We start from the raw sequence: 19,082 nt of genomic DNA on the forward strand, positions 1-19,082 counted from the left end.
TCCGGACCAAATTCCCGTACGCAGGACTTGACAACCAGCTACGGGTAAATAAAGACAGAGAAATCCAGAAATGGCAGACCCTCTTGAGGTTGTTGTGCCGATAATGAAGAAAGTAAAACTTAACCGCTCAGAATATTTATCGCAAAGTTAATAGCTGTGATTGTACAGAACTGTCTATAGTTCCAGAACTGAAATACACCAGCAAGGCTTTAGGATACATTCTGGGGTAGGGGTGGTGCGCTAACACCTCCCTCGGTGAATTGCTCGTACGATCTGATACCTAACACGAGTAGTCACCGGCAAGTCCTTTCTCAAGCCTCCCCGTGGCGCTGCTGGATACGGATACACTGGGCCTCACTAACTCAGAGTGTCTTAACTAATTGAGAAGGCTGCGGGCCGCGAGATGTATAGGAGACTGGCGGTGGTTTCCACGAACCACCAACGGTTAAGCCTAAAATCCGTTGTGTCTGCACAAAGGCCGTGAGATGCATAGGAGCCGGATGTAGATCTGGACAAGCCTAAAATCCGTGTTTCCCATACGAGAGGGGCAAAAACATAAAAATTCGTCAATAGCTATTTTATGTAGGCCATATCATGGCTCCAGCCGGGAGCAGAAACATGGATGTCTTGTGTCTTGTTGTTCGAACGCCTGTGACTTAGCACCACCTCCTCAGTCACGAGAGGCCGATGCAACATTGGGGATAAGCGCGGCCCGTCTGTGTATCTCCAGCATACGTGCCAGCGAGTACTCCATATGGACTAGTTATCCGGAGTCTCGCACAAGCAGCAATGACCTTGATTTCCATGAGGCGAACGCGTGAAAACTACTGTTGTGAAACCTTCGAAAGTGGTCATCGGTGTCAGTGACCAAAGCTAACAACGGTGGGACGAATGGCCTAAACGCTGTAGGGAGCGACGGGTCCAGCATCTGGCGAGCTGGCTCGATCCTCCAGGTCCATCTACAGTCGTTGACCTGCATAAAGTCTTCACAGTTAGCCACACGCAGTAGTTGGATGGCAAAGGACGTGGTCACAAATACACCCCCGGCAGTCGAACGCTGACGTTGTCACATCTCGGATGGACACGTCTTGTAGTCAACAAGTGGTAGTTGGCTGGTGTATTCTGTGGCAAGTGTACTTTCGGTGCGAGAGGCATCGTAGTATGCGCCCGCTGTAGGGGAACGCCATGTGGGCAATCCCGCCACTGCAGCATAGACTCGTGTGGTAGGTATGTTGATGCGTGACTTTGAGGCAATGGGGCTCGACAGCCCCCAACCTCTAGTCTATACGCGTCTGTATTACCGTACCAAACACGAGGGGAGTAGGTTGACGCACTGATGGTTGCCTTGCGTAACTGTCCTTGCTGATACCGTGATCATCTCGAACGCCTGACATCTAACCAATGTCACCGCGCGGCGCCGTGGTAGGGGTTTGTCATCTTCGTGCAAGTATACAAATGTACCCAAGCAGACCTATCGCTGACGTAATGTCTTAACGGACCAACCGGCATTGGTCCTGAGGCCTGAGGAGTTTTTAGTCCGTAGGCGCTCCGGCAAATCGGGCAGTTCCCTGGGTGTGGTGCCCCCTGCATACGAGCAGGCGTCCTCTGGACGTGGGTTCTCTATGAAGATTTTCTCCTCCGACAAGTCCCTCCCATAGAAAGACATTGATCGAACACATTGAAAGATCTTACCAGCCATAGTATGTGAGGAAGGAGGACCCTTGATGCTAAAGACACTATAGAAGGGGAAACATAATACGTAAAAAATATGATGTCCAGTACACACATACTCCTTTGTATTATCTCCTTTATATTGTGTATTATCAGTACACGATTTACGGAAATTAAAAAGAAATTACACTACTATTGCAAGTGTTGGATGAAACCTTTTTACGTGTAAAAACTATTTAGATTTTGTTTTGTTTTATTACTGTACTCCACAATGAGTAGCTCAGGAGTGTTCCTGTGGGGATTATACTATTTGTTCTTTTTATTCTTCTTCTTTAACGACACAAATACCTCAATAGGTCTAGGACTGCCGTTTGTGCATTTCTTTGACTTTAATTACCTATAGCCTGGATAGTCAGTCGTGCGCACGGGGGATTGGTCCGGGTGGGATTTTAGACCGTTTTTGTCGTGTGAAACCGGCGCCAAATACCTCACCGAGCTGCCCCGTGGGCATTATACATCTATTATTTATTCTACAACTAATGAGAAGCAATCGTTCCACGTCCACTTCACGACAGTGCTTGTTCCCCAGGCATATAACCATTCATCAACATTCGGGGAGCTGAAATATGTCAATCAAACGAAATCAGTTCGTTTGATGTTGAGCTACCGCACGGTGTGTCCTTCACCACTGTAAGCAAACGTGTGTTGTTTCCCTGTCGTAAAAGAATGTTTACTAAAGGCTTTAGCATTGCGTTGCTGTTGGCACACGTGTGGTTAGGATCTTTGGGACGGCTGGACAGTATTCTTGAAGAAATATCCATGGATCCAATGGTTGAACAAACGATGCGTGCGCTGATGTTGCGCTACTTTCGAAGTGTACGGGTACTGCTTCTTGGCCGCTATCGTGAGCTTGGTCAACCATCGGTCGAATGTAAGTGTAGTCGAATGAGATAGATTAATATTTTTGAATTTTGGTATTGTTTGCTGCATTTTTAGTATTATTACTTCCAGTATTCGCATCACTTCAATTACCGTTGTTGATGTTTACTCACGAACTGCAGAATGTGCCAGCTACGGAATGTATGCAATCGACAGTGGAAAACGAAACCCAACGCAGCCAAATTGGAATTGGAACTGCTACTGTTAGCGCGAATGAAAATGTCTTTATGTTTCCGGAACATGCTGAGGTTGGAGTGGTACTGCTGTTTAGTACAGTATGTCACTTTACACGTTACAGCCAAGAGTTCCATCCGCTGCATGAACGTGAGCGCTATGTGCATGGAAACTATCTGATCTTCATACAGCAGCCAATACTGTCGATCGCGAACCTCCGCACAGCCGTTTACTGACTGTGGCGCTATAATTCGGTATTAAATTTGGTGATATCTATTGGTCCATTATTGGCCGAAGCTTCAACGGGCATCGTAAGCTTCCCAAGTGACATTCTGTTTAAACTTAATCCATAAATAAAATATAAGCTTTATTTATGTCCTTATAGAAGCTGCATTTCTTTAACCCCTTCCATGCAGAGGAGATTGAGCAGCTTTTGCCGTTTTACATCCGGGAGGATTTTGTCATGAGTCCCACCGCTAGCGTCAAACTGAACATTTTTAACGGCATCCCGATACGTTGCACAGTTTTTCCGCGAAATCCAACGCTTCTGCCGTGGGATAGCCTACCGGAATCTTTTCGCAGTGTCCAGTATGTGCAGCAATCTGTCTACGCCTCGAACGGATCGGGCGGGCTCGATGGAATGCTGCTCGGTAACATGGCGGAGGCGATGAATTTCACTGCTGAAACAATGGATGCATCCGACGGATTGGAATATGGATATAGGCTGAATAATGACAGCTATGTAGGATCGCTCGGCGATCTATTACAGTACCGGACAGACGTTTCGTTTAACATTCGCTTCATGAAGTATTACGACACACATGGAATCGAGTTCCTGCATCCGATATACTCCGACCAGCTGTGCATCCTATCTCCAAAGTCGTTGGAAATACCTCAGTGGTTGGCCATCTTTCTCTGCTTTCATCCCAATGTTTGGGTGTCATTTGTGGCGATTGGATTCTTCGGAGGCTACTGTTGGTACGTATTACGACGCTGGGGACTATGCAAGGTACGCCGCTACAGGCAACGTTTGCGCAAAGGTGACCGTACCCAATGCTCCGTGCTATCGATCGAGATGTGGCTGGTACTGCTGGGTGCAAGCTCAACGCATTTGCCAGTTCGAATGATCGAGCGGTTACTTCTTACAGTGTTTCTCATTGCGAACGTTATTATATCTGGAACATTTCAGGTACTTTTCTGTAATGACTGTAGTATAGTCGAAATATTGTGTTGATGTGTGTATCGCTTGTTCCTAGGGCACTCTGACCACAGCGTTCAGCACCAAAACTTACTACAAAGATCTAAACACCTTGGCGGCACTCGATCAGTCTGCGCTGCCGATCGCAACGTCATCCCGTTCACTGTTGGACATATTCGGAAATGCTTCACTCAGTCCATTGTATCAGTCACTCAAAGGAAAGCTTCAAATACTGAACGAATCCGCTCGTCACCGAGCAGCCTATCAACGGGATGTGTGCAGCATCGAGCGTCATTCAGACGTGCATCTGATCATCAACACTGAGTATAAACGACCGAACGGACAACCGATGCTGCACGTCGTTGAGGAGTGTCCTCGCGTGTATTCGCTGGCCTACATCGTCCGGAAAGGTTGGTCATTCGCACCACTGTTCAATGCCGCCATATACCGCTTCGTCGAGTCTGGTCTGTGCATGAAATGGTACTCCGATACCGAAGATGCACTGATAGTGCAGAAACGTATCCAGCAGCTGATCGAACATCGCGAGGAGCCAGCACTGCGGAAACTTACCGTCGTTGACATGCAAACATCATTTTACATCATGGCAATGGGAGTATTTATCAGCTTGATGGTTTTCGTGGTTGAAACGTTTATCGGCCGGCGAGAGTAAATGGGAACATGGCATACATTGTTTGATTTTATCCTTGGAGTACTTTTACCCTTAAAAAACATAATAAAACTGTGAAAAATAAAAGTAATATGTAGAACGCATCCTTAATCGAATGTGAGTGAATTTCCTGATGTGCTGCCTGATGACGCAAGTGTAGGTGATAATTGAATAAAATATCATCGTTGCTGATGACGTTTGAATGCGAGACTAATTTTCTAGCAGGCAGCGGGTACACTGGAAGGAGTTCTCGACACTCGACACATACCACATGCAAACATCATCATGTCCGGACGTCTATCGATTGATCGTTGTGAAAATAAGGTTTCCACGGTTGTGTTGAAAGGGAACCAGAAAAGAATGCAAGGAAGCGATCAATGATGTGGATGGAGGAGGAAAATTAAATTATATACTCACTTTCATTGGACGAGTCCATCGATAGAATGTAGCAATGGGCATAATATACCAGCACACCAATTAAGGAGGAGTGCGTCAATCGTGTCGACATCCGGTTAAAGGGATGTCTTTCGCAACCTTATCCCAAGGTAAGCATCTTCGGTCGACTTTTTACCATTTTATCAACTAACGCAGCACCTTTCCGCGCAGAGGGAAATAAGTGCTTACGATCATCTTTTCATCACAGCCTTCCGAAACTTTACAGTCAAACAGTTCCGCTGCCGGACGCGTCCGTCTGTTTCCATGAGTTGTCCTTTGGTGGGATAAAGGCAAAGAAGGGAAAAAAAAAACAAATCAAGCCACCAATGTAACGATGTTGCCCGTGGTGCCAAAACACTGCTGACAAAATGATGGGGCTCCCGGTTTCTGATTACCCTGATTGATGGTACATCACGTGGTGTAAACGTGCGAAACTTGCCGGCAAGGACATGGACGTGATGTGGTGCGGAAAACGGCGTGCTAAGTACAACACGAACGGAAAGTTCGGAACCTCCCTTCCCGTTTCGACATTCGGCGAGTTCAACTCTTCAGGTACCTAAATTACATTTTTTTACCTCTTAATCATCCTTTAAAGTAAACCCAGCGGAAGGGAGCGATTGAAACATACGGAGAGAAAAAATATGCTTTGTGTCGGACTACTTTGTGCAAAAGTTAGCAGAAGTAAGCAAAATTGTTGAAAATTTTCCGCATTACACAGCTGGGTGCTTATGTACCTTATTTTCTCTTTTTTGTGAGATGGGGTTCTAAAAGCTTTTTTATTGTCTGAGCAAGTGCTAACGTTACACATTTTTAACCCTCTGGTATAAATATGTATATCTATTATATCTATCTTGATAGACAATTCATTACCCGTTTGCACATTAACTGGATGCCGTGGAAAGTTCCCATTGGAGCTTCTTATTTCTAATGGATAAATCTGTTAGCCTGCTAATCAATTGAGAGAAACCACAACACATTGGATAATTTCTACGACCGTACCGGCAAATCATCCGGAACCTGGTGAATCTTCCATGTGTTCCGGTGCCGACGGGTGCGATAATATATCGAACCAGTAAAACAAGGCTACTTCTGCCGGAATTGCACGATGCCATTGCCGAGAGTCAATTAAAATGGTATTGATTGAATTTGCGCCAACCATTCACCCACCGCTTCCTCCCCAACACGTCATCCATCAAACCGTGGTGTGACGTAGGAAGGCTTTCATCCAGGACCCGTTTCCCGAGTGGCTCCACAAGAATGCTTCTGACAGTTCCAAGTGGTACTTGTGCGTGGCGCCAGGATCTGAATTCAAATATCCCGTCCGTGCTCTGGCATTGGCTGGCATCGGGCAACCTTACCACCACCTCGTACGCGTCGAGTTATCATCGAACATCGCACATGGTTGAGTGAAATGTTTTCCTGCTGAAATGTTAGCCGGAGTACGGAATGTGTGTAGAGCATTTTTTTTTGTTTGGTCTTCAACTCACCATTTCACGGCGTAGATCATATTTTGAGCGGAAATTGTCGCATGAAATGCTGACAGAATAAGCACATGTTCCGTACATCTAATTGTACGTGTTTCTATTTTCACTAAAGATTATGTCATCGGGTTGGAAGTCAGTAATTCATGGTTTGTGATGGAACATGTTGGTTATATGGTATACTGGTTGTTTTATTTGTGTGAGACACTTAAGAATGCTTTGAATGCATATTTCTAAATATTAGATGTGTGAATGTTTTGCATGTGTCAAAATTATTAAACTTTTTTTTTCGTTAGAACGGCCGGGCCGTATCGACTTGTTTTACCACGTAGCCGGATAGTCAGTCCTTGCTACGGGGGATCGGCCCGGATGGGATTTTGGTACGGTCCGTTCGTGTGAAGACCGGCGCCGCTACCATCATGCCACCGGGCCGCTCCAAAAAATTATTAAGTTATTAAATGTTAAATTGTCGACAACGAATTTGTGTATAAAATGAAAATTTCACTGTTACTGCCACATTTTCTATCCAAATATCGTAAATGAAATGGCCGAAGAAATCCGCGGCGAATTTTTGAACTTAAATCCTCGGAAGAAATGTCGGTTCACTTGTTGATTAACACAGTGTACGCACGACGGTATCAGTAGTCTCAGTCCAGCTTAACCCAAAGCTGGTTGCAAGTAAGTGTCAACGAGCGGAACGATAAATCTGTTATGCAAATTGTGGTAAGTGAGTAACTGATATCATATTGTTGTAATTTGAATTTCATGGGCACTAGCCACACGCAACAGTTTGGTAGCGCAACAGTTTCGTACACCAAATGGGGGTGGGAAGGAACCGATTGGGGGTAGAAACGAGAGGACAGCACGAATCCATCGAATCTTCCTAAAAGGACTACCCATCCCTTGGCTCCCTTTTTCTGCGATTCGTGATGTATAGCGGACGGAACTGGATGCCGGATAAGCATTCAGCAGCACACCAACCACTGCCATGCTCTGTATGGGATGTACTTTTTGTTTCGCCTTTTTCCTACCAGTATCCTCGATCTGACGATAGATTCCGGGGTGGAAATGAACGCACATAAATTTTCATCACATTTCTTCAATTTCGGATAAACGGTCTGGAAGAGGATAACGAAGATGCAGGATGGTCAGGGGAACGACCAGAATCGATGGAATCTGCCTCAGACTACCGTCCGCAGTCGAATGGTCGAAGATGTCCTTGCTGTTTTATGGCACGAGTCTGACCGAGGTATACAGCAACAAGCTGGACGAATGGAGGTGCAAATGGATGGAAATAAACGTAGCAAGCAACGGGGAGGGTTAGTGGTAGCGGTAAGAAACGGTACGCGCGGCTGCCACTTGTTGAAATTGTTCTGCAATGATTCTTTTTTTTTCCTTTCATCCACTGCGTATGGGGTGGGATGGATGCTATTCATACGGGTGTACTATTTCACCCTGTTGCGCTCATCTTAAACTGCTTCGCAGGAACCTTTTCCACGCTGGCGAAATCCTGTTCCGGTGCGGAAAGGTGAAGGTAAAAGTTCTGTGGCGGCTTGCGGAAGCAAAAACCCCAAGAAGCAGAAAAAAGGAAGAAAGACGATTCTGTCGTCGGAAGCAGGAGCGTTCTGTGGGCAGCTATCTAAAACGCGAGAAATACGAACGCCACACATCCGAAGACATTCTAGCGAACTTCCTTCCACTAGCAGAAGCGATATAGTGTGATGATGATGATGGTCGCTCGGTATATCGTTTCTATTTTCCTGGGTGTTTTAGTTATTTTTTTTATTTTGCTTTACACCCATTTAATTGAGCTCGTGCGAATCAAACAAGGACGAACTCTGAGACGAAGCGACGAGGTGACATGAACCTTTTCCCATGGAAGCAAAGAAAGGGATGCCTGTTTTGGGGAAGACGAAAAGGAGGATTTGGCTTTGGCAGTGCAATAAAAGAACTGTACCGCTCGCGGTAGACATTTGCGTCCCTTCGCCGAAAAATACTGATGGAGAAAACTGTTGCTGGTAAGGTTTTTCCGAGCTTTGTTCGCTTGGGTGTGGAAACGGGACAACCATTTGCTTCGTCCCGAGCGTATGATACCGATTCGGAACGGTTCGGTAAATGGTTTCGGTTGAAGCGGATTCCTTACCAGCATCCATCCTGTTAGCAATCGACCATTCGTCGGACGTCTGCTAGCGTTGCTCACAGTACGAGACTGGATCTCGTCCCAGCAGCAGGCCGCGTTTCTCTCTGTTCCAGTGGTGAGCATCAAGCCAAACAGGGCCTTGTGTCGTGTACGGCATTAATCGGCATTCTGGCCTGCTGGCACATTCGGTTCGGTTTATAAGATTACGCTCGTACATTTTCTGAGTTTTTAGTTCACGGCAAAACTCTTGCTCAAGCTGCATACGGGAAATTGTACGAAAAGTGTGGAAAAGTGATAAATCTCAGACCCGGTACGGTTTTCGTTTGGTTCCGCGTTACATGCTGTTAACATAAACGAAAAGATGAACGATCTATGTGCTTCAAAATCAAACAATTATGAACTACGATTGCCCAATTTTTGAAACTTGAAGGTGATTTTCGCAAAAATAAAGTGTTTTCCAGTTAACCGCGCGTGCAAAATCCCCGAACAAACCTTGCTCATAACGTCCATAATGTTACTGCCCACCAAACATTACGCGTGGAGAAGAGTTATTACGTAGCCACCGTTCAGCAGATTTTACGTTTCATTTCAATATCATTTTTCGTCATCTCGCCTCACTTGTCCCAACCACTTCCCTTCAATAGTTCCGGGTGCGGTACCTAATCGAACGTTAACGCAAACGAAGCGAATCTGCAGGGTTCAATCTGCCGTCGCCCTGTTGTGCCGTCGGAAAATCGTGGGAATCCAAACAGAAACCGAAAACATAGCGTTGACTCTGTTTCGATTCCAGTCGATTTTGCGAGATTTTTATTCGTTTGACCGTTAACGTTCCGCAGGCTGCAGTCGTTTCGTTTCGAATCGCAACAAAAACAACACACCTGCACACGCACAAACACAAAAAAAAAAGCATTAGTGAGAACACGTGGTGTTGCTGGTGTCCAGTGAAGCAGACTCCAGGTGGGTGCCGTTCCCGGTAGCGCCAACGTCCCTGACTTCCGTGCAAGGAAGTAAACCACAAACACACGCCAGGGAAGGAAAACATTGTGACGTGAAAACTCACAGAACCGCAACCGTCGGGTACTCGAGCGGTACGGTACTGTCGCTGGCTTGCAAGATGAAGTGACATTAATACGTAGACTACCGGTTCTTTTGCGATCCCTCCCGTAGACCCACAACGAAACCGAATCATGTAAGTAACCAAAACGGTGTGTTGAGTGTAGCGAGAGCGTAAGTTGCGGAATGTTCACTGCCAAGTTGCTAATCCCGCTGTGAAGTAAACTGTTCCTAAAGCGCAATCTTTCCTTTCGTATTGGTTTTTGGTGGAATTTTGGGAACTGTATATTTGTTTTTCCTCCTTGTCATTACTCCCTGAACCTCTCTGTGAATCCAACCATTTGAATCCAATTAAAACTCACTCCCGAAAGTTCCGACTCCAGTTGCTAGTTGCCTAGCAACGATGGCGACGCTTTTCCTTGCAAGCTTTTCTCAGCCGAAGCCAAACAAGTATTGTGTACCATCCGTGTACCGGGTACGCGGAGAGATTTCGGTGATGTATCTATTTATATTTCTGCTGAACTTGAAATACCGGGAAAATGTACGACAGCAAAAAACTAAACCCAACTCGTGCTAGCACCCGCAGACGTTTGAGCAAGCATTCCCTCCCCGCGGAGACACAGAGCCACGTGCGACTTTACACGGTGGAACAATATTTTCCACCTCTCCTAATCGAGCAATCTATTCCATACCGCACAAACGGTGCATTGCAAATGGCTTCCGGTATGTTTGCCGTTTTGCTTTCCCTACTGCTCGCTTTTCCCCCTGACGCACCTGACTTTGTGCTTTTGAGAGCCAAACGCGAAGAAGAAAAAAAAAACACATCATGAAAACTTGCAAAAAATCGAGCTCTTTCACAGTCGGTTAGGGACCCGTTTACAGGTCGTTATCATCGCTGATTGTTGCTATAAAAGCGGTCGCTGAAGAAGAATCCCGTCAGACGATGGGAAAGCCCCGCGTAACCGGAAGGAAGCAAGGACTCGAGGCTAGCAGAAAAACAGCAAATCACGGCGACAATCGAGAAAGCGTGAGTGCTACACTCAAAATGTATGTTGATTCGTAAAGCGGCTCAAAGACGGCACTTTCCATTTACCGCCGGTTATTGAGGTGTAGCTTAACGGTTTTCTCTTTATTGAACCTGATCGTTCCACCGAATGCCCGATTTTCTTTCCGTTCAATCAAACGGCTAGAAACAAGCACAATTACGCTGTACGCGGCATGCAGAAGCTTGACAGAGCAGTGGTGCACGGGTCAAGTAGAAGTCAAAATGTATCCGTGCGAACCCAATCTGGTGACGGTAGAGCAACTTTTTACATTAAAATTTCATCATATTTTACCGGCTTTCCGTCCGGTTGCGGGAAAACTTCCGTTGTATCTCAATTAATCTGTGAGGACGAGATAAAAAGACCAAACGGTCCTACCGTAGTACACAAACGTGGTTTCGCTACGGAAAACACCAGCCGGAAACTAGTCAGTTAGATTCTAGGAACCTATTGAAACCGACAGCCTCGAAAGCTGTTTATGTTTTAGAGTCTTTTCAAACCTTTTTCCAATGTGTTTTTCTCCGGTCGTAAAACGTACCTGTAACACACAGTTTAGCAGAAACAGAAAGGTTAAAAATGTTAATATTTACCATAAAACTAAACCCATGTAACCTATGAACCTTTCAAAAGGATGTTTTTATCTTTTATCTGTTAGAACATAAACATGATAAAAAAACGATAGGATGACTGTAAGCATTAGGATTAGTTCTTCAGCAAATATTAATTTAAACCAATTAAAAAATTTCCTGAATTGCAATATTTTTCATTAAGTACTGTAATGATTGTTTAATTATATGGTAACCCATTTGTTGTTTTCGGTTTAAAATTGTACTGTTCGCTAAGTCAGTAAATTACACTGCCAATCGGTTTATGATGAAGATCCACCATATCAGACAGTTGCTAGAAATACTGATAACCGATCTGTACAAACATAGCCAGAGTTCTAAAACAAAACAAAAAAAACAAGTTTCAATCCACTAGCCCTGTAGCCAAAAAAGTTCTCGGAGCAAATAATCAACATAACATCAACATAACATAAAAATACACAAGAAAAGAGTTTCAACACTATAACTTGTAAATGAGTTTAGAGTTTATAGTAAAAATTCATATAAGCAATTGCAGTGGTCATTCTGGGGTAACGTAAAATTTCCCTTACCTTGGGTCAAAGGTCAACACCGATAACAAGTTGCTGTCTACCAACCGGCCTTTCTGCCCGTTTCTTTCGAAAAGAGATGATGCGTCTGGGGCGGCACGGTGGCATGATGGTAGCAACGTCGGTCTTCACACGAACGGAACGGACCAGAATTCCATCCGAACCCATCCCCTGTAACAAAGACTGACTATGCGACTACGTGGTAAAATAAGTCGATACGGCCAAGCCTTTCTAATGAAACCAGAAAAAAATGATGAATCTAAGATACTAAATAGTACATTACCGTTTGTTCGAAATCGTTGTTTCAACATTTGTTAATTTTTTACATAATTCTCTGAACTTTAACATACAATAACAAATAAATGTTAAATTTTACGGTAGAATTCTTTTGAATTTCTTTATTCCGTTTGTCTTATTACATAGCTGCAATATTTTTAATCAATCATATATCATATAAAATTATTCTTTTGTGTGATAAATAACTATCCCTGCAATTATTTCATTCAATGTATCTAAGGAATTTAATAACTGTTGATTATTAGACGAGCTGTTGGCTAACAGTACAAGTAATGTAACACAGTATGCATATGTATTGTACAAAAACTTAATAGTCAAACATTCAATAATTATACGAAATATGTGAATATGCAATATATTAGCTGATTAACTATCCTAGAACAGTTTGCCTAATTCTTGAACCTGAGAGAATGGAAACAGAAAATGATTTTTAATTCACCATATAGATAAAGGAGAAAATAAATAAATAAAAAGGCAATTCAATTTTTTATACAATAAATGATAAATGGCAAAAATGGCAAATGGTAAAATTCTTATTGAAGGAACAAATATTGAAAAGCTTAAAATACAATAAAATGCATACAATCCCTGAAGAATTATATCTATAAGAATTAAACTTTTACATTTTATTTTACTTGCAGTTTCAAACTTTAAATCTTTCATTGCTAAACATGCAAGATATTAACTCATAAGAGTGTCATAAGATTGTATAAACAGCTCTGAGCTTATGCAATGCAGTATTAATTTTAAAATAACTCGCATGTCTTGGGAATTTTTAAATTCATCCCACTCACGATTTGTGTTCGATACACGGTTCTTGCAAACTTCGCGATAGTTCAAGGTGTAACAGTGCGTGATGCCACCACCAAAATATTTTTCCGCTATGTGATGCAATTCATCAAACGTTGGCGCAAAGTCATGGGCTTTCCTTAGCATTGTGCTTGATTCGGCTGATAAACAGCTACTTGTTGCTTGCTGCGGGAAAACGTTTCAGTGCTACTTGTTCTTGGTTACTTTATTTATTCTAAAAAAACACGTTTTACTGTGTTACTTACTTACCAAAAATCTTCAAAGAATTTGAGGTTAATAAGTTGTTATAAGCATTTATCATATTTTTAGTATACTATAGCACCTGTACTAAAATATTGGTGTTAAAAGCATAAGTACGGATATAAAAAAAAACTTGCACAAAAACCTAACAATTCTCTGCAGAAACTGCAGAATTGGTGAAAATGATAAAATTGACCTTGACGCGTTGTATTCCTTAAAATGGAAAAAATAAAACACAGAACATTTGCCAAAACATGATTTTTTCGTTTCACCGAGCAGAACCATCCACCGGTTTTAGCCGCTCTACATGTACCGCCTGCAGGTGCTACCATTTCATTCTAAGCAACAAAAAAAACAATACAAACCGAAATTTACTTCTACTTTCATGTGTGATAGAGCACAGTAGGTATGGTGGGAGACTGCCTTGCCTTGGATGTGGAAGCAGTGATCCAAAGTGATGCGCCCCAACAACATCGGCTCTGGCTAGAAAGACAACACACAAATCACCAAACACCTCTCGCAGTTGAAACTGAAAACTAAAACGAGGAAAAGAAAGATGTGAAAATCGTCCCAAAACAGGTTTTTCATCCTGTCGGCGTTTGGGAGCCCTGTTATGTTTGGTGATGCTCGTTGGGGCTCTTTCGACCAGGAGCTTTTGAGGCCTGCTCATGCTCACATGGGCAGTAATTGCCATTGTATTAGCAGAAGGAAAATGTCATGCCTATGGTTTTCTCAGATGAATATCAATGTAAATATGCCTAATTATGAAGTTATGTCTTCTGAATTAGTTATCAAGAAAATCGTATTACAACAGCAATGTTATTGAACCGCTTTAGTGTGAGCAATGCAAACTTCTAGATACATAATGTATTCAACCGGGCATTTCAACAAAACGTCTGTAGCACACTGTAGCGCTGCAAAGATTCGGCTGACCATCCAATAGAACCAACAGATGAAAGTCATTCTATGGGAGAATGGAGAAGCGAAAGATGCTGTGGCGTGAATCTCGTTCGGGGCGTTTAAAGAAGAACCAGCAACATTAGCAGCAGCCAGCATGTATGCAGGTACCTGTTGAGCTGCGTTGCCCGTGTTGTTCCAACAAGGATTATTACCGTCAAACGTATGTGAAGCTTTGGAGGTTTGACCGGTCTGCATATTGATTGCCGAACTCGAAGAACGTCCGAAAAACCCGGCAGATGAAGAGAATGCATACAGCTTCAAGCTCTAATGCCTGTTAGGGATGAGTTGAGATAAGTGTAGCCTTTTGTTGCTGGACAAGAACTGGTATCTGTGGCTGGTTGATGTGCGTGCATGTAACAGAGCTTTATCGTATGCGTGTGCGCGCGTGTTCTGACAGAAGCTTTGAAGAGTAAACGAGAGATAGAAGGAGAGACAGAAACATATCGAGAGTGATCTTAGAAGCTGCCTGCAATAACTGGTGGGGAATAGTGACAAAGATAACAGAGACGTATCGACGGGAGAAATGTGTTGTTAGTTTTTCTTCGCCATTCACGCGGCAAGCATCGGTACGCCAGTTCCTATCGGCTCGAGCGGTAGATTCCGCCGAACATTTGATTGTGTCGGTATTTTTTTAAATCATAACGACGCCACCAACGATGCGATAGCGTGGCTTCTTGAACCAACTAACCCAACTGTGCGTTTGCATAAGTGTACAGTGAAGGTCTTTGTGGCTTAGAATCAGCTTACAAAGTGCCATTTATCGAGAAAATTTGTGATTATCTTTTGGGCTACAGGACGGGTGTGTTTTGTATCAGTGTTGTGAATGATTGGTACGGTTTAGATGCCTCTGTGCATTTTTGTTTGTTGATCTGTAGTATATGTTGTGTGTGTGTGTAGGGTGAAGAAGCTGCAATTTCACGCTCGTTTTTTCCTCTATTCCAAGCAGGTAATGTGCGAAAGAAATGTAATCTATTTACATGCTGAAGGTCGCTTCTCGATGACATTTCATTCATAACGATCTTGAAGTTCACTAAACCATAAACGACACATTTTACAAAACTTGTTCACACCGATGTGCTAAACCGTAGAATTCACTATTTGTGTCGGCATGCTCTGTTCGCGGTGGATGTACAGGATGAAAACCTCATAAGTCTTTTATTTTTTGTTCTTAAATATTAAGTCTTTTGTTTTTTGTTCTTAAATATTTATTACTTCAAAATAGTTTTTACATAATAATGATTCTTCACCGTAGTGTAATTAATTGAAAAATAGTTTCACCAAATATTTCATACGGGAACAAATATTTGCTTCGTTTGATCGTTGACGTTGGCCATCGAGATATTCTACGAGAATAGTGAGTGTTTTCTTTTCTTTTTCAAACAACCAACATACCGCCAAACTGAGTACATTTAACGTCTCTCTGATTTATGGCTATTTGAGGATGACATTTTATTTTGTCTTCTTGAGACATCTGATTGACTGTGTACTTTGACCAATCACGAACTGCCTCGGTTTCCACTGGATGCTGAGACACGATCGTCATTTGCACTCAGACGTGACGAATCGAAATTGCCGCATCTGTGCTACCTTATATATTTTATTGATTCTCCAGTGTTATTGTATTCTCAAGAAAACAGTAGTTGCTTGTCCTTCCCAACGGAAGATTTGGTTAAAAACGAGCAACAAGACGATAAGCCCTTGGAGACGTAAAAACGGCCACTCTCCGTGAACCGTGCCGCTTAATTGTCAGAAATGAGGAAGTTGGCAAAATATAATCAAGCTAACACACATACGGACACCGATCGCCGTGAAGCAATTCGCGACCACATTTAGCGACTCACAAACGTCCAACAATCTAATAACTACATTTCACCTCACTTAGCCTGCGCAAAGATCGTCCAAACAAGCCGGTGACATTCATTGACCACGGTCGAGTGATTAGCACGTGACGACCCGTTAGTTCCAGTTTTGGTCACAGCGTCCGGACGGTGGCCGCCCAGCGAGATGCAATACGGCGCAGTTACCTTTTGTCTTCTCCACCGTGCGGTGAACTACCGGTGCACAAACGGGTTGTGCAAGAGGCTCAATCATCTTTTACCACGCATAGTTCACATTAGATAGGAATCTTGCCATTCCGTCCCACACGACTCTGCCTGCTGGCCGTTCGACCCGCTAACCTCAAGCACCGGCACCTGTCACAAACATCATCGAATGTAATCATCTCGCATAGGTGACCACGCCGGAGTTGGCGGTTGGCGAAGCAGGGAGTCCAGAGTCATTTGCACTGTGCTGTTTAGGCGCTAATCGGTGCATCGCGCACCATCCGGGAATGGTAGTGAAAAAGTGTGCTGCATTGTGAGCATCACGACCTACGCAACGGTTTGCATGAATTGAAGCGCGCGTGATAGTGAACTTGAACGTGGAGCTGAGCATTGTTGCTGATGGCAATGGAGGTTCTAATTTGGAACGTGTGTACTTCTGCTACACCGGCCCATGCGTTTGTGGTGAAGGTGTGAGCACTTGTAAATGGATACACAGTGTATTAATGAGGGCAGTGTTTTGAAGCTGCACAACGAGAAGCAATTTCGTTGAACTTGCACGAAATAGGAAAATACATACCATGTTCGAAACATTATAGGAAATTCGGTCGAGGCAACTCCATAGAAAACCGTTATTGTGGCTGTAAGATGATGATGAAAAAAAATCATTGCACATTGCTCTGCTACTGTCCAGGCACATTCCATACGGTAGCGCATAGGTATAACATGTCAATATTGTCAATATCTACCGAGCATTACCACTATTTATATTATAAGTGAGGTATTTTGATTTTACAGAGCTTGGCATTGTATTGAGGCATATTTATTTTAACCTGATCGTAAACGTGAATTAGCTTTATGCTCTCGTGTTCATGGGGCTGATAACTAATGAACTTTTATTCTATGTTCTAGTAGGCCATTTACGCTGCTTGCTTGTAATGGATAATATTATCTTGTGTTAACAATTGTTTCAATTAGAAATAAAAACCATTTCCAACTGTTTGCCTAAATCTTCCAGTTCAAAGCAAAAATTTAGATTGATCAAGTCGTAGAAATTCACCCTATGGTTTACGAAAGTTTGCAGAAGCCATATTGGCCCAGTTACAGGGTTCACAGCACTACGTGATGTACGCAAAAAAAAATTCTTCCAGGCTGATTGAAAGATTTATCACATCAAGACAGAAATCTTCCTATATAAAAATTAGATTTTGCATTGGCGGCGTTTTACAGGCTATATTCAGACTTCTATTCTATTTATTTATTTAATTATTTATTTATTTAATGATTTAACTCATGGGGGTCTCCAAACTACGGCCCTCGAGAGTCTCCAGTGCCCACGACGCTATTGCTAATATTACCATTGTAATGAAAATGTCTATTTTTGGAAAGTTTACAAGTTTAGAAATTGTGAAATAAAAATCATCTCGAGAGCAAAATCTCTCTAAATTATCCGGAAGATACAGGGTTTGGCAATAGATAGAATCCGACGAGTGCAACTGTGACGAGTCTGTTCATGTGATTCAGTAAGTTGGATTTGCCATATCCTGTCTAATGTAAATCCCTGTAATGTGTAAGTGGCCCTCACGCTAGCATAGTTTCAACCAATGCGGCCCGCGGACTGAAAAGTTTGGAGACACCTGATTGAACTCATACATTGGTTTAATAAGTAAAGTAAAGTAAAGTAAAGTAAAGTAAAGTAAAGTAAAGTAAAGTAAAGTAAAGTAAAGTAAAGTAAAGTAAAGTAAAGTAAAGTAAAGTAAAGTAAAGTAAAGTAAAGTAAAGTAAAGTAAAGTAAAGTAAAGTAAAGTAAAGTAAAGTAAAGTAAAGTAAAGTAAAGTAAAGTAAAGTAAAGTAAAGTAAAGTAAAGTAAAGTAAAGTAAAGTAAAGTAAAGTAAAGTAAAGTAAAGTAAAGTAAAGTAAAGTAAAGTAAAGTAGGTGATACTATTTTTTCACATGCCCTGGTGTCCTTTCTTTTCACTACAGGTATGGCTCCGAATTCCATTGTGCGTCCTGATATGGATAATACCTTTTCCACAATTACAAAAAATCAAGATTCCCCAATGCCGTCATTAATAGAATATTACTGCCTCAGATCGAGTGAAAATTCTATCTCGTTTCCACCTATGATTACTGAGACCCATCTCAATAATCTATATTTTCCGGGCTGCATAATATGCTATTCTTATGTCGACTGACTTAGTAACAAGGAATGACTATCCGGCTACGAGGTAAAATAAGTATAGTAAATGGCATAGTAAATATAAGAAATGGCAGGCATGACTTAGTAGGTCGTTACGCCAAGAAGAGAGCGAGAGATATCGATCACTTTTAGTGTTTAAAAAATGCCCGTGGACAATGCTGACCCGGTCACTCCCTCCCGACTTCACTCCCGTCATCTTCGCCGGCTATTGACTGTGTTACCTTTTTGCTTGCCACTGCGTCACGTGATATTGTTTTCACATGCCGATTGAAACATTTCCTAACTCCTTGTACCTAATATATTGTGTACATTTTCAGGGTTTCGTAATTTTAACCACCTTCACAATTGCAAGTTTCGCGATGTACGCTTAAACAATTTGTACGTTAAAATCATGCCACCAGGATAGTTGTTCCGTAGTATCCTACTACGAAACATCTAACTTAGACATCCAACGATCATCTCGTGATCATTGGCATTTCATTGGGTAAAAACTGTACAATCTGCGATATTGTAAGAAAAACCGAAGATAAACCGTACTCTTGACGAAAAAATCATAGAAGACGTAGTAAAATAGGGAAATCG

General features: G+C 42.6%; 1 protein-coding gene across 1 annotated transcript; it reads left to right on the forward strand.

Moving 5' to 3' along the window:
* The first annotated feature begins 3,247 nt into the window (after positions 1 to 3,247).
* Positions 3,248 to 4,652, forward strand: LOC128707866 (uncharacterized). Its single transcript, XM_053802825.1, has 2 exons — positions 3,248 to 3,973; positions 4,041 to 4,652. The coding sequence occupies exons 1-2, from the start codon at positions 3,248 to 3,250 to the stop codon at positions 4,650 to 4,652; spliced, it is 1,338 nt and encodes a 445-aa protein (XP_053658800.1).
* Positions 4,653 to 19,082: the final 14,430 nt, after the last annotated feature.

This window comes from Anopheles marshallii, chromosome 2 (assembly GCF_943734725.1).
Source record: "Anopheles marshallii chromosome 2, idAnoMarsDA_429_01, whole genome shotgun sequence".
Taxonomy (NCBI): domain Eukaryota; kingdom Metazoa; phylum Arthropoda; class Insecta; order Diptera; family Culicidae; genus Anopheles; species Anopheles marshallii.